Source organism: Peromyscus californicus, unplaced genomic scaffold, assembly GCF_007827085.1.
Source record: "Peromyscus californicus insignis strain IS unplaced genomic scaffold, ASM782708v3 Scaffold_9__1_contigs__length_137607984, whole genome shotgun sequence".
Lineage (NCBI taxonomy): Eukaryota > Metazoa > Chordata > Mammalia > Rodentia > Cricetidae > Peromyscus > Peromyscus californicus.
The window spans coordinates 73,601,495-73,617,832 of NW_026294617.1; the positions used below are offsets into that span (position 1 = coordinate 73,601,495).

Below are 16,338 nucleotides of genomic sequence, written 5' to 3' on the forward strand. Positions count from 1 at the left end.
ACGAGGCGGGTAGGGCAAGCCTGTCGTGCCAGCACGAGAGAGGCTAAGGCAGGACTACCTAATGTTAGGGCCAGCCTGAGCTCCACAGGGAGTTCCGGGACAGCCCGGGCCTCGAGAATTGTCACAAAGCTGGCGCCCCCGAGCAGGGAGGCCAAGCGTTCGGCCGGGGGTGGGGTGGGGGGGGAGGTGTCCCGGCCGTAAAGGCCCGCGCGCCGCCCGCCCTGTCGTTATGTAACCGGCGGCGGAAGAGCCGCCGCGGCGTGCGGCGCCGCGCTCCGGAAGTCACGCCCCTTTCCCTTGTACGGGAAGTCCCTGCTTGCGTCAGAGCGGCCCTAAGGCGGCGGCCGGTTACCGCCTGTCCCACTCCTGACTTCCGCCTGCCTCGAGTCGGGAGTCGCGGCCTTCCAGGCGCTCGATCGCTCAGCCTGCGGCGTCCGACCATGTTTGGCCTGCGGAGAAACGCGGTGATCGGCCTGAACCTGTACTGCGGCGGCGCCAGCCTCGGCGCGGGCGGCGGCTCCCCGGCGGGGGCGCGCCTGACGGCCGAGGAGGCCAAGGCCCGGCGCGAGGGGGGAGGGGAGGCCGCCCTGCTGCCCGGCGCGCGGGGGGTGGCGCGGCCGCCGCCCGTGGGCGCCGAGGACCCCGACGTGCCCGCGCCGGCCGAGAGGCGGCTGCTGCGCTCGCCGGGCCTCCTGGCCGTGCCGCCCGACGAGATGGCCGCGCCGGCCGCCGCCGCCGCCGCCGCCATCATGTCTCCCGAGGAGGAGCTGGACGGCTGCGAGCCGGAGGCGCTCGGCAAGCGCCCGGCCGTGCTGCCCCTGCTGGAGCGCGTGAGCGAGGCGGCCAAGAGCTCGGGCGCCGACGGCTCGCTGCCCTCCACGCCGCCGCCGGCCGAGGAGGACGACGACGACGACGACGAGCTGTACCGCCAGTCGCTGGAGATCATCACGCGCTACCTGCGGGAGCAGGCGGCCGGCGCCAAGGACACGAAGCCGCTGGGCGAGGCGGGCGCGGCGGGCCGGAGGGCGCTGGAGACCCTGCGGCGCGTGGGCGACGGGGTGCAGCGCAACCACGAGACGGCCTTCCAGGGTAAGCGGCGCCCGGGGCGGGGCGGGCCGTGCGGGGAGAGCCAGCCAGCCAGCCAGCCTGGCTCGGCGACCAGAATGTTCTGGCCGTGAGTCATTGTTTCCGCCCATCTGGCAGTTGGGTTCAAAAGCCGGAAAGGGTGGGATGTCAAGTGGCGGCGTGGGGTCCGCCTGCATGCCCCGCAGCCGGGAGAAGCCAAGGCCCCTCGCCGTGGGTGGGCGAGGGGGTCGTGCCCCCCCCCACCCCCCGCTGCAGACAAAGGAAAAAAAAGGCCATGAGGTTGCATGCTTTTCTTCTTCTCAGGCATGCTTCGGAAACTGGACATTAAAAACGAAGACGATGTGAAATCTTTTTCTCGCGTGATGGTCCATGTTTTCAAAGATGGCGTAACAAACTGGGGCAGGATTGTGACTCTTATTTCTTTTGGTGCCTATGTGGCCAAACACTTGAAGAGCATAAACCAGGAGAGCTGCATCGAACCGTTAGCGGAAAGTATCACAGATGTTCTTGTAAGGACCAAACGGGACTGGCTTGTCAAACAAAGAGGCTGGGTAAGTGTGCCTTGTGGTTTAAAGGGGCCGTGGAGTGGAAGGGGGGTGCAGGATTTTGTGAAGGTGGACACAGCTAAAGGTTTTTACAAAGTGCCCCCCGGCTCCAGATCTAATTTATGTATCTCTGGTTGCTTGATGTTGGACGTTGTAAGTGATAGGTCCAGAGAAAAAGTGATATGACGGTCTTGAATTGTACCAAAAGGTCTTGTATTCTGTAGGTTGTTCTTCTAATTCAGTTGGATAATCTTCAGAGCAGTGGATTCAAACCGTGAAGAAGTAAGAGTCACCTGTGATGACTGAATTTCATTCCCAGTGGGCCCCTCATTTTAATCAAATGGACACGGGGTAGAGCCCGAATTTCAGAAGTTTAGTACCCAAAGAGCTCTGGGTGTGAGGTGTACTGGACCTCATTAAAAAACGCTGACCCACGGGAGAATGCTACAGAGGGATCTGAAGAGTGGTTAGGATTTCTTTCTGTCTTCTGCCATGTTATGGGGGCCCTCAAAATTCTTTTGTTCGGATTGGAGCGCAGTTGCTGTGAGTTAAACTATTGTGAGTGGTTACTCACCGAAAGATCTCCAGAAATGTCTCTTGCATCCCAGGAGTATATAATAATTGGTTCACCATTGTTTTGGGGGATATTTTAATTCACCCTTTCTCTATATTTAGTGTTACAACGGCAGAAACCCATACTTGAAAAATGTGTTTCTTTTTGTTTTCTAGGATGGGTTTGTGGAGTTCTTCCACGTACAGGACCTAGAAGGCGGCATCAGAAATGTGCTGCTGGCCTTTGCGGGTGTTGCTGGAGTAGGGGCTGGTCTGGCATACCTAATAAGATAGCCTTGTGAGTGCAGTAGGTGACTCTTAACTCCAGCCACCAGACTACACGCTTCTGTGAAAACAAGTGTATTTATGAAGTTGGACTTGAAGCTGCCCGCTTTAACAATCCAGGAGTTCCACTCTAGCAACATAGCCAGAAAGCAAGCAGGTGGCTGCAGGATTGTGACTGACAAGAATAAATACATGGGAAAGTGCTCCCTGTGGAAGAGTGCTGTCTGAAAGAAGCAGTTTCACTCAGCAGACTTTGGAGGCCATGGAGGAGGACTTGTAGATTGAACGAAAGTGGGTAGATGGACAGACTCTTGATCCCTTGTCTAGAAGAGTGGCCAGTCAGGCTAGTCATAGAGCTCAATAAATGTGCAGAATCCACCACTCCCCTGTAGTGTTGAAAGAGAAGCACTAACAATGGCGGTGACCTGTGTGAAACGGATTTAAGCTACAAGTGACCAGCTGTGACTAGAAGCCACAGTACTGTAGGAGGATGTGAAGGGAGCCGCTCAGGGGAGCTTCCCCAGGTGCACTCCTTGACGGCCCAAGTGCTCAGGACACGAGGCCTGTCTGCTCGGGCTTGGTTTGGATGACTAAGTTTATCAGCCTAGTTACGGCCAAAAGTACTTGACTCAAGGTTCGCTAATTAGTTACAAGACTGAGAAGCCTCAATTTTTAAGAAAAACAACTTATAAAAAATGTATTTGTCTGTAAAAATTGTATATATTTTTACAGAAAGTCTATTTCTTTGAATATAAAAAGAGGGAAGTCTTGGATTTAGTTTTTCCATACCCTTTTGAAATTTGCAACTTGTCTAGTTAGAAATCTATTTCTTACAGCTTTTTAAAACTTTGTCATGCTCAGTTCTAGAGTGTATCCAGAACCAGTTGTGTGTGGACTGGTTGTAGTGAAACAAATCAGATTCATAACTGTGCAGGCTTCGTTCTCCAGTCTGATTTTGTAGCACAGATAGAGGTAAGACATTTGACCCCCATTTGACGTGCTAAAATTGTAAAGTGGTTTGGGAACACAGGCTAGACTCATAACCATGGTGCTATTCACGGGGTTTACTTGTTTAACACAAGTTTAAGCCTGGTGGTGTCAATAAAACAAGTATGTATTTCTTTTCTACTAATGATTGCCAAGCCTTGTTTTGAATTTCTGTATTGGTCTGTCTGATGTCCCACCTGTTAATGAGTTAATCTGTACTTCCTTTCCTTTCTTCACATACGGGCTTGTTATGCTCTCCCTGGGCCCTTTACAGATATAATCGAAGTCTCCATTGCCTCCCTGAACCCCCACCCTCACCCCCCAACTAGGAACCTAAGTGATCTCCCTCCTGTCAGAGTCGGCAGAACTTTGTCTCCTTAGGGTAGTGACTTCCTGTGACAGCGGTGACCGCTATGGGGGTGAAACCTCCTTTTCTTGGATTGGCGTCTTCTCCGTTGTTGCTTCTGTTGTCGAGAAAAGCGTCCAAAGTCATAGCTTTAGCTGCAGTTTGCTCCTGGTGTGAATCTGCTCACTGAAATGTAGAGAAAGGTGGTTCTGTTAAGCCTCGGTTACCTAGAAGCCACTGGTAAGCTGAAGGTGTTTGTTTGAGCTAGGGTCATTTGGAAGCTTCAGTCCCAGAATGTGACCTTTAGTCAGGACTGCAGATAAAAATAGGCATGAATCAGATGACTAAGAATGTAATGGGGAAGAAGTAAGTGCCCTGCCGCCCATCTCAGCCATAGGTCATCTTGCTGGAGCTGTTTGTACCTGTGTATTTATCCTTGGTTATAAATTGCTTATTTATGTTTATGTCTTGGACTTATAAGCACTTTATGTAGTTTAATTAACCCTACAGGTTAAGGTGACTAAAAGACTAGCCCCCCATATTCAGTCGTGGAAGTTTGTGTTTATGCAGACAGGATCTTAGTAGGTATTTTAGCTCCAGGGCCCTGAAGACTTGGAGAGCTCAAGTGGTTGAGAAAAGGGATTTCTTGAGAGGGAGAAGAGAGGCACGAGGTCTGAGTGCTGACTAGCTGAAGAGTTGAGACACATCCTCCAAAGGGAAGAGGGAGGGGCTGCTTGGATAGATGGCTCTCAGCAAATTCTGTTTGTCTTACACTTCTCTCAGGGAAAAAAAACCGTAACAGTCTTCAAGCATCCATGTACAATCTACCTGGGGTGGTGAACACCTTCATTCTGGTAGAAGCAGCATTTCCAGCATCTGTTCCCGAAAGGGTTAGGACCAACTGCAAGTTAATGTGGCTTGTAAAAAATGTGTTTCCCTAAACTTCTGTTTCTTCTCCTGAGGAAAAAAAAAAAAATAAACCTTTTTTTTTTTCTTCTCCAAAGTAAGGTGTGGTATGGGTCTTTTCTTATCGCCTTCCTTCCCCCTTACGCAAGTCTCTTTAGGGAAGTCAGCTGAGCAAACACATGTAAGTGAACTAAAAGCAAAAGTTAATAGCGAAGGAATAGAGTACTTGGAATGTAAATTTGAAGACTTGTGTTTAATGTATTACTGCTTAAACTAGTTCTGCACTTCTTTGCGTGGTGGAGGAGAATGCTTTGTAATTTCCTTTGAGACAGTCTCAAAATAGCCCAGGCTGGACTGTCTTAAACTCTGATCTCTTAGCACCACACCTGGCTTTCTTGTTGACAGGTTTCTTGTTTTAAATTCACTAGCTGAGGTTGACCTTGAACTTCCAGGTTCCTGCTTCCACCTCTGATTGCCCTCTGCTTTAGCTGAGATGATGGGTGTATGCCTTCCTTGAGGTGTGTTATTCCAACCTGCCCCTGCAGGAAGTGTACTTGGACAAAGGAGCTTTCCTCTCCCCAACTCCCCAAGTTCTGGGAGTCAAACCCAGGACCTGTGTGTAGTAGGCTGGCGCTTCACTGAGCCACACACATACACAGGGGTCTTAGTTATGCAGCTCTGGGCCCAGTCTGAGTCTTGCTGGAAGAGTTGAGCAGTTGAGCCCAGGACCTGGTGCATGTTACACAGACCCTCTTCCAGCTGAGCTGCAGGCATTGCCCACTAGTCCTTGTTAATGCACAAATCAGAAACTCGCTTACCTTGTGAGTTACCACATATCGGTGTACATGAAAACAATTTTATCTGAGGTCAGTTCAACTTGGAAGTCAAGGTTGTTCTACTGGGAGCTGGGGATCAAACTGGGCTTGGCTAAGGGCAAGTGCCCTTAACACTGAGCTGTCTCACCAGCCCTGTTTGATCGGGTGTTGTGTTCATTTGTTTTTAATGTGAAAGGGTTCACAAAGGACTCTACCACACACACACCCTTTTGAGATGAACAAGATTAATCACCTGAGGTTTTAGTAGTTCTTCGCATCTGTCAGTGCCCCTCCTTCCAAGAAGGAGGTGAGAATCAGCCAGTTTGAAGAACTTATCCTACCTTTGTTATCAAATACCTTGAAAGGAGCCGAATCACCATGGAAATGTGCAAATTTGAGGTTTGCACAACTGGGTTCCAGCCACCAACACCAAGCGCTAATCATGCAAACAGCATCCTGCACCTTCCCCCCAGTGTTGTCTGTCTAAACATCTGCTCCATCTTCCATGGTTTCCTTACCAGATGACAGTAACCACTGCCTGGTCTGGTCTCCCGCACACCTGCCCACCACCACCGCTGCTGCCTGGCAGTAACTATTATAAAACTGCTTTGTGCCTGGCATAGTGGCTCATGCCTGTAGCCCAGCCTGTCACTTGGCAGTACTGCTGGAATTCAAGGCCAACATAGGCTGCATAGTAAAATACTCTCTAAAGGGGGCAGTGGCGGGGCTGCAGAGGTGGCTCTGAAATTTGGGAGCACTAACTGATCTTCGAGAGGGCCGAAGTTCAATTCCCAGCTTCCATGTAAGGCAACTCCAAAGTCACCTAAGTAACTTCAGCTCCTGGAAATCTGATACCCTCTCCTACCTTGAGTCCTGTTCACACACACTTCACAGATACAAAAGGGAGAGAAAAGTACCATTTGTTGGAAATGTGTTCGATTGCTGTCTGTACACACACAAGGTCCTGAGTTTGATTCCTAGCACCGAAAGCTGAGCTGTGTACAGAGGGGCATGTTGGTTCAATGGCACCCAAGAAAGGGTAAGACTAGCATGCTAAATCTTGCTTGACACTAGTGATCCCAGCAGGATTACATCAGGTCCAAGGCAAGCCTGTGCTATATACTCCCCCCCCCTTTTTTTTTTTTTTTTTTTTTGGTTTTTCGAGACAGGGTTTCTCTGTGTATCTTTGGTGCCTGTCCTGGATCTCACTCTGTAGACCAGGCTGGCCTCGAACTCACAGAGATCTGCCTAGCTCTGCCTCCCAAGTACTGGGATTAAAGGCATAGGCCACCACTGCCCGGCCAGACCCCCCAAATCTTGACGTGGGTTAAGTTTTGCTTAGTACTGTTCTTTTTGTTGGTTTTTAGTTATTTTTTAAACAAGACCTAGGCTTACGTTGAACTCTGGATACGTCTGCCTTGGCCTTCTCTGCCACCATGATGGGCCATTGATGCTTTATGACATGAAGCTATTCCTGTGCACTGTCCTTTTACCTTAAACTTGAATCAAGCCAGCTTGTGTAAGGCAATCTTGTAATCCCAGCCCAGGGGAGACTGAGGCAGTGCTGTGTGCTGGAGGTCAGTCAGGGTCATATCACTAGGTTCTATTTCCAAGAAAAAGATCTTAGCTGTAAGGCCGGGAGTGGTGGTACACACTTGGGACACCTGAGACTGAAGAGGCGGTCTGAGAACCCGGTACTAAAGGTCAGCTTTTGCTACTGGATTTTGAAGCCGGTTTAGGCTGCCTGAGAACTTGTTTGGGGTAAACAGTAAAAAGTGGGTGTGGTGGCACATATCTTAATTTCTCTGCCACTTGGGAGGAGTTTAAGGCCAACCAGGACTCTAATTCAAAGAGTAAGCTAGAGGACTCGGTAAGGAGACATACACCCCACCCCACCCCGGTTTTGACACAACTAACGCAAAGTTCTCTTTTTTTTCCCTGGCTGTGGAGACCCAAGTTCTGGCCCCCTGCCTCAGCCTCTCCTGTGCCAAACAGGTGTGTGCCCACAGCAGCTTCAGAACCCAGGGCTTCTGAGTCCTAGGCAAGCGTCAGCCAGCCGCCCAGCCCTTTCATTTTCTGTTCTTGTTTGTGATTTTCCGTTTTTTCTGAGTTGTGCTGGTAAAGGGTGCTGGAGTGGAGACCAAAGCCGCCTCCTATATCTTTGAGCTGCCGCTGAGCCGCACCAGCTGGCCCTGGTCAGTACTTGAGAACTGTCATTCTGTTGCTTGAGAATTTTCTTGCCAAGGTGGGGGTGCCACTCATTTCTTAGGGTGTATATTTAACCTTTGCAAGGTCCTGAGTCCAGTCCCCTGCATCCCCACTGCCACCCAGCTCTCCTCTTTTCTTGAAACTTGGTGGCACTCTAGCCCAGGCTGGGATCAAACTTGAGATAATAGTCTTGTCTTAGCCTCTCAAGTTCTGGCCTGAGGTGGCCCATAAGGCCACCCTAAAAACTTTTTCTGAAACCAGTTTTAGTAAATAGAGGATTTTACAAAAATTAGAGTGAAAACAGTACCATTAGCATATAGCATGGCTACAACCAGACACCCAAAGCACCAGCAGTTCCTGAGGCTGAAGACTGCAGCGTGTTCTCTCTCGTGCCTCCAGGCTTCTCTTGGTCAGTGATTTCAGAATTCTGCCTTCATGGAGCCGACTCTCCACCCCCCACTTAGTGACTTCTCTGGAGATTTGAAAACTTGGTTCTGTCTCAGTTCACAGTAGTTACAGTGTTAGTTTAGCTTATCTCAGTTATGTGAAGCATCTGGGAGGGGGAGGAGCATCCGCCAGGAGGCTGATGAGTCAAACAACTCTCGAGAATTGAGTGGGGTTTTTTCCTTGGGGGGAGTTTCAAGACAGTGTTTCTCTGTGTAACAGAGGCCTGGCTGCCCTGGAACTCGCTCTATAGACCAGGCTGGCCTCAAACTCCGAGATCAGCCTGCCTCTGCCTCCCGAGTTAGAGTGTTGGGACTAAAAGCTTGAGTCACCACACACCCAGCTTTTTTGTTCTGTTTTGAGACCAAGAGTCACTGTGTTGTCCAGGTGAAACCTGGACTCCAGTGCCTCTCTTACCTGGACAGGAGAAGGGACTGGCCAGGTCTGTCATTCTTTACTAATGATTTGAGATGGGCTCATGTACCCTAGGCTAGCCTTGAACTTCTGATCTTCCTGGCTTCACCTCTCGGGTGCTGAGATTATAGGCCTGTGTTACTACACACTAATAGTTCTAATGGAAGAGAACTAGTTGACTTTTTCTGAAGTCTTTCCAAAGCCCTGACGGGCTTGCAAATCTGTGTGTAGACTGGATTGGCCTCAAACTTGCCTTATCTTCCTACCTCTGCCTCCCACGTGTGGTAGCTTTGTGTTTCCTCAAAATCATAATAGTTCCTGACACCTGGAAATGTGTTGGAGCCCTTTCTGTGTCCCCTCGATCCTCACGTTACCACAACCAACTTTACAGTGCTTTGAAAACTGAAGTGTTTGGTTGGTTGGTTGGTTTGGTTTGGTTTGCTTCTAAGTTTGTTTGGGAGTGTTTTTTGTTTGTTTTGTTCTTAAGATTCTAATTTATTTCAGTTTTTGAGACAGGGCCTCACTATGTAGCTCTGGCTGGTCCGGAACTTGCTATATAGACCAGGCTAGCCTCAAACTCAGAGATCCCCCTGCACCTGCCTCCCAGGTGCTGGGATTTGTATGTGTCACCACACCCTGCTCTATTTTTGAAATGGGGCCTCACTATATAGCCTTAGCTGGCTTGGAACTTGCTATAGAGACCAGTAGACCATTGGCCTCAAACTCCCAGAGATCTGTCTCCCAAGAGTTGTGATTAAAGGTTCATAGCCCAGCCTGATTTTATTTCTTTTTAGCTACCTGTATATGGGAGGGGGTTATGTAGATGTGAGTGAGTTGGATCCATTAAATCTGGAATTACAGGCATTTGCAAACCACCTGTTACAAATTCTGGGCATGAAGCTCTGGATTTCTACAAGAACTCTTAACAGCTGAGTCCTCACCAGCCCAAAAGAGTAGTCTGCAATTTTACTTTTTCTTCTGGGGAAGTCATACAAAATGCTACATATCCTGGCGATTGGGGACATCAGCTTCTGCCTAGCTCCCAGTCATCTGCACTTCAGGAGGGGAAAACCTGATACGACCCCCACGGGCTACCCAGTGTACTGTGGGGGTGCAGTCTTACAGAGACCAGCTGTATTAAGTGCCTTGTCTTGCTTGAGACATTCTTTGTGATGGGCTCCGTCTTCCCAGCGTTGGCATTATTGCCATGTCCTTACCTAAACTTACTCAGGAATAACCTATTATGCTAGAGCTCACACCTTACAGCTACCTGGTCCTTCACCTTCCAGACTCTCACAACCAGGGAAAACAAATCTGGTTTTGCACACAGGACCAAGAGCTACACTCTGCAGAACAAAATTTAGTAGGAACAACCTTTGAAAGTTTAAATGCATGGTGTCTCCTAATCTTGTTCCCGTGGGAGACTCAATTACTGCTCTTCCCATCCTGATTCAGAAAACCAGTTTGTTCTGGCTGCCCAGACTTCCCCACAGACTGCATTTTTCTTGCCCATGAGCTCATTGTTTTGGCTTCTTTGCTGGTATAAATCCACCAAGCCTGTTGGAGATCTCAGCTTCTGGTCCCCTAACTGGCTGGGGCTGCATTCCATTCAGAATTTCACCACCCCCACTTGATGTGGTCACATGCGTGTGTTTGTTTATTCAAGTTAGCCTGGGACAAGGTGTGCTGGGAAAGAGACCAAGAAAATGGTCACGGAAAAAAGCTTAACTGTTAGTATTACCCTGGGTCGGAGAGGTTTGCAGCGTTTTTGAAGAGCATGGTTTGCCGTGTGTACTAGGTAGGACTCAAACTTGTAGCAGTCTCCTGCCATAGCCACCACTGCGTGCTAGAATTATAAGCATGGACCACCACCATGCCTGGCGTTCCTATGCACATGTTATTCCTGAATCTTCTCTACCTAGACCTGTCATGGATTCTTTGCTCAGCTCACATCTCCATTCCTTAGTGTGCCTGGAGCAATCTCTGCCTTGGAAATGGGGCCGGGGTGGGGGACAGCTGGGCTGCAGCAGAGAAGCAGCTGTTAGGTTTGTTGTTCACATTTCCTGAGGATGATAGTCTTGTTTATTTCCTTTTGACCCTGAGAACCCAGATCTGAGAAGTGCAGTGCAGCCTGCCTGCAGGTGAAGCTGTCGGGAGCAGCTTGCTTCTCCGGGTGGGTAACGGTGGGTAACGTAGTGCCCTGCCGGATTAATAGGAGAAGCCTGAGGCATGTCCTCTTGCCCTCCCTCTGCCATCTTTTCATTAAAAACAAAGCCGTAAGTGATGCCAATAATTCCAGTTCAGCACCTGAGAGACAGACACAGAAGGATGGCCTTGAGTTCAGGGCCACCCTGGGCTACAGAAAGACCCTCGACCAAGAAAAATAAGAAAACAAACCTGCAGACAGCGGCTGTGGGAAGTGAGGTTTTGTCATTTCTCAGAAATCCCTCATGAGGCAGGGAAACAGAAACCGGGAAACAGCTGTGTTGAAACAGTGAGGAGGTGTGTGTGTGTGTGTGTGTAGATGATAGGGCTTATTTTTAATTGTGTGTGTGTGTGTGTACTTGCTGGAGATCCACTTGGGCCCTTGGACATACTAAACACAAACTCTCACCAAGGTGCGCCCCAGCCCTGATCCATCATCGCTGCGGGAACAGCCGCTCTGCAGAGCACCTTGGGGATGCTGGGTGCAGGGAGCCCTTGTTGCCCCTCCCCCAGTCTCACTTTGGTGGTTAAAGTCTGGTCTGAGATAGAATGGATGTCTCCCTTTCTGTTTCGTCAACTATAAAGAACATAGCAGTGAAGTCAGGTATGTCGGTGAAAACCTGCATAAGAGAATTAATTAAGCCAGGAGTGGTGGCACACACATTTAATTCTCAGCACTGGGGAGGCAGAGGCAAGTGGAACTCTGGGAGGCCAGCCTGGTCTACATAGTGAGACCCTGTCTTTTTTTTTTTTTTTGGTTTTTCGAGACAGGGTTCCTCTGTGTAGCTTTGCGCCTCTCCTGGAACTCACTTGGTAGCCCAGGCTGGCCTCGAACTCACAGAGATCCGCCTGGCTCTGCCTCCCGAGTGCTGGGATTAAAGGCGTGCGCCACCACCGCCCGGCGAGACCCTGTCTTAAAAAAGACAAGGATTGGGGTTTGGGAGCTGGAGAGGTACCAGTTAAGAGTGTTAGCTGCTCAGTTCGCAGTGCGGAGCGGCTCACGATTGCCTGTAGGTCCAGCTTCAGGGGATGCAATGCTCTTCTGGCCTCTGCAATTGCCGTTGTACACACACACACACACACACACACGCACACGCACACGCACACGCACACGCACACGACAAACAAATTTGAAAAAAGAAAGAAACTGGCTAAGAGAATTAAAGGAAGAATTCATCAATACCGAGTGAAATAAAAACTTGTCGCATAAGAATTTGACAAACAGCCGGGTGGTGGTGGGCACGCCTTTAATCCCAGCACTCGGGAGGCAGAGGCAGGCGGATCTCTGTGAGTTCGAGGCCAGACTGGTCTACCAAGTGAGTCCCAGGAAAGGCGCAAAGCTACACAGAGAAACCCTGTCTCGAAAAACAAAAATAAATAAATAAATAAATAAATAAATAAATAAATAAATAAATAAATTAAAAAAAATAAGAATTTGACAAACAGTCCCAGATAAAGGTTATTTTCAGAAGAAATACCATTCTATTGCTTTTAAAAACAGCATACTGAAGTAACTCATAGCAGTGAATTTGTAGGAAAAAAAATTGGATTCCATATTTTTGTTTGTTTTTCAAGACAAGGTTCAGCTCTGGCTGTCCTGAACTCCCTTTGTAGACGAGGAGGCTGGCCTCTAACTTACAGAGGTCCACCTGCCTCTGCCTCCTGAGTGCTAGGATTAAAGGCATGTGCCACCACTACATGACTGGATTCCATAATTCTTACTGCTTACAATAATAATAACCTTGAATTCTGATCTTTAGCCTGCCCTTATCTCCCAAATCCTGAGACTACAAGCATGTACCACCATCACCTGGCTTGCATTTTTAAACCTCATTACATTAAACAGTTATTACGTTTATTTTGTGTGTATCATGGAAACACCTATGTGCCACCTTACACAGGTGGAAGTCGGAAGTCAGTTCTCTCCTACTCTGTGGGACCCAGGAATCAAACTCCAGGGTCATGCCTGGCAACAAGCACCTTCACTCACTGAAGAGGAGGTAGGAGAGAGGCGCAGGTGTGGAGGTCAAAAGATAACCTGTAGATGTTGGCCCCAGGAACCCATCTCGGCATCATCTTGGTGGCAAGTGCTGTGACTTACACAGCCAACTTGATAGCCTGGCGTGCGTTTTTAAATGGTTAATAAAAGTCTGAGAAGTATTTTGTGAGGTGTTGAAATATTACGAAATCGGAAGTTCCAGTGTCCTAAATTTAGTGGGTGCACAGCTTTGCTCGTTTGTTACTGTCCATCACCTTTGTACTGCAACATGCAGAGGTGCATGGTTGCAGCAGAGACGATGCAGCCTGCAAAACCCAACAGTGGCCATCCAGCTGGATAGAGAAAAGCTTGCTCACCCCTGGACTGCACTGCAAACAAGTCTCATTTTGTGAGACAGGCTAAGCATGGTGGTACATGTCTGTCATCCCAGCACTGGGGAGGTGGAGGCAGGAGCCGGAGATCTGCAGGTGAGTGCTGCCTCAGCTACAAGAAACCCTGTCTCAAAACAACTGGGGCACACCTTTAATCCCAGCACTCGGGAGGCAGAGGCAGGGGCATCTCTATGAGTTTAAGGACAGCCAGATCTATAAAGCAAGTTCCAGGACAGCCAGGGCTACACAGAGAAACCCTGTCTTGAAAAACCAAAAAAAATAAAAAATAAAAAACGGGCCGAGGGAAATGGCTCAGGGGTTAAGAGCACTAGCTGCTCTCCCAGAGTTCAATTCCCAGCACCCACATGGCAGCTCACAACTGTCTGTAACTCCTATTCCAGGGGATCCGACACCCTCACATAGATTTACATGCAGACAACACACCAATGCACATAAAATAAAAACAAAAAAGAGGTGAACAGCCAGTGGTCAGTCCTGGGGAGGGCAGGGCAGCCAGATGTAGGAGAAAAGGTGACTAATTCAGGGGCAGATGGACTCCGCACCAGCACCTCCCTTGATTGGGACCTCATGCACCTTTCCCTTAGCGTAAGGAAGGACTCAGACAAAGCCTGGAATAGCCTAACATGGAGCCAGCAATATGGCTCAGCTGCCAAGTGTGATGACTTGAGTTCGTATCCCTGGGTCCACGCGGCGGAAGAAACCTGACAGTTGTCCCCGACTTCAGCAGTGGCACTTGAATGCTCTGCATGCTCCTTCCACACACAAACTAAACGGGTGGGGGGGGGGGGCGGTACTGGGTGGATCCTCCACAGCTGAACCAACAGGTTTTGGTTCTCACACAGGGAATGAATGCCATGGTCTGTTTCACTTTTGTGGGAGTGGAGTGAAGGGGAGGGTCTCACTGTAGCCCAGGGTGGCCTCGAACTGATAATCCTCAGCTTCAAGTGTTGGGGCAGCAGCGTTGTGCAGAATGCCCAGCTCTCTGCTCCTACACCACGTTAAGCAGACAGAGTGGATGTTCTCTGCCATCATGCTGTATCTCCAATCCTATCCACCTTCCAGCCTCAGCCCTGAAACACCTGCCTTTGAAGTTTCCCCCAAGCTCCAGGTGTAAGAGCCCAAACTCAGACTGGTGATGGGTGCTAATGACGCTGAGGTTAGCCCAAACTGTTTCTCTCTTGTCAGACTTAGGTCCTTTCCTAAGACTTTCCACTTCCTGTACAGAGAAGGTGCTTTGCACCTCTCCACCTGCCTGCAACAAGTAACCCTCTACCAAGACCCCCCACTCAGCCCAGAGATGGTGCGTTTGAAGGGTGTTGGGTGGAAAGGAGACTCCTGTTTCCACTCAGATCTCCACAGACCACAGGTCACTCTCGCAGGGGGCTCTTTGGCTTCAAGAGAAGCACCCGTGATTCAGTTCACTGGTAAGAGAGGGGAAAGCAAAGTCTGTAAAACGTTGAGTTTGGTGTGGTGGCACATGCCCAGCACTTCAGAGCCACGGGCAAGGAAGATCGCCACAAACTTGAGGCCAGCCAGAGCTGCAGAGGGGGCAGACAAGAAAAAGAAGAGGACCAGCTGGAGAAAATCCAGAAGGCTGATCGTTAATGACCACTGGGTCCTCAGCTCTAGCCCGAGGAGCGGTTTCTTCACTCGGGCACTGGGCAGCAGCCTAGTATTTTATTTTGTGCTCTGCTTCCCTCCTGACCAGAGAGTGGAGTCTCCAGGAGTGGACGTGGAGGGAGCGTTGGAACTCATCAGGGCCACCTTTGCAGCTGTGCACACCTGCTCACAGGGTGGCCTAGCAGGGTGGGGGAGGGAGTCTGGACGCTAAATTTAGTAGAAGGGTTGCTGCTTCAATGGAGTGGGTATTTACCCCAGGAAGTTGAAGTCAGGGGGAGGGGAATCCCTACCTACTGGAGCTTTTAAAAAATAATGCATGACCTAGGGCTTCATGCATGCAGAGTAAACTCTCACCCAGCTACCCCAGCACAGCTGAGCTGAGACGGGAGTTCTCTGGAGACTAGAACCAGCTCCTCCCCCCAGCAGACACGCAGAGGAGCCTGTGGTCTTGTGCTGGCTTCTGCATGCTTGAGCTCTCTGTGCATGTCATTTGCTCCTGTCACCACCACCCCCAGCTCAAGTCTCAGGTCCAGTTCCTCTTAGGTCCTTCCCTAAATTCCCCCTCCTGCATCAAAACCAGGGGCTTCACCACGCCGAGCTGCCCTTTGGGTCTTAACTTCCTTACTCAGACCCTCCAAGAGCCCCAGAGGTCAGCAAAGCAGTGTCTGGCCACACTGCTCCTTCTAGGGCGCCAGGGGAATGGTTGCTATAAGTCAGGTTTCCTTCCCTAGGGATGTCTACTGCTCTCAGTGACAGAGGACAAGCCTTAGTTTATAATGAGGAAGGACCTCCCCTCCCCAGAGTAACAGGCTGAAGGCTGGAAGCTCAGGGGCTATCAGAAAAAGAAAGGAGGTGTTCATGATGTGGGGGGAACCCTAGAGGGCTGTGGCTTCATTCTCCACCTGTGATTGGCTCTCAGGCCTAGACCAAACTCTGAACCTGCCCAGCAACAGCCCTAAGAGGCTTGAAAAGGGAGGGGGAAGTCAGCTGAGCTGTGGCCTCCACCCCAGCCTGGCTTCCAGGAACTGATGGGAGGGCCTGAGACCGAAGCCACCCCTCCCTTGCCCTGGGACTCTGCCCTCTCTGCCTGTCTCTGTTTCTCTGAGCCCTGCATCTTGGACTTGCCTTCCAGGCTCACCAGAGAAAGAAACACATCAGACATCTATCTCTTCAGAGGCAGGGCATTCTTTTTTCTTTTTTCTCTCTTTTTTTGGGGTGGTGGTGGTGGTAGTTTCGAGACAGGGTTTCCTTGTGTAGCCCTGGCTGTCCTGGAACTCGCTCTATAGACCAGGCTGACTTTGAACTCACAGAGATCCACCTGCCTCTGCCTCCCAAGTGTTGGAATTAAAGCTGTGCGCCACCACTGCCTGGCAGAGGCAGTGCATTCTTGTAGCCTCCTTGCCTAAGCCCTGCCATGAACCAAAGTCATTTTTTTTTCCTGGTGTTTTTTGAGACAGAGTCTCACAGTATAGCCCAGGCTGGCCTTGTGGTCCTCCTGCCTCAGCCTCTTGAGTGCAGGGGGTGGGGTGGGGGG

General features: G+C 50.1%; 1 protein-coding gene across 2 annotated transcripts; it reads left to right on the forward strand.

Annotated features, from left to right (window-relative positions):
* The first annotated feature begins 237 nt into the window (after positions 1-237).
* On the forward strand, positions 238-3,600 carry Mcl1 (MCL1 apoptosis regulator, BCL2 family member). Of its 2 annotated transcripts, XM_052730943.1 has the most exons (3): positions 325-1,089; positions 1,390-1,637; positions 2,361-3,600. In XM_052730943.1, the coding sequence occupies exons 1-3, from the start codon at positions 441-443 to the stop codon at positions 2,475-2,477; spliced, it is 1,014 nt and encodes a 337-aa protein (XP_052586903.1). In that variant the 5' UTR covers positions 325-440; the 3' UTR covers positions 2,478-3,600. The 2 variants fall into 2 exon arrangements, with proteins under 2 accessions (XP_052586904.1, XP_052586903.1); XM_052730944.1 differs by lacking the exon at positions 1,390-1,637 and having other exon boundaries at positions 238-1,089; positions 2,361-2,485.
* The last annotated feature ends 12,738 nt before the right edge of the window (positions 3,601-16,338 follow it).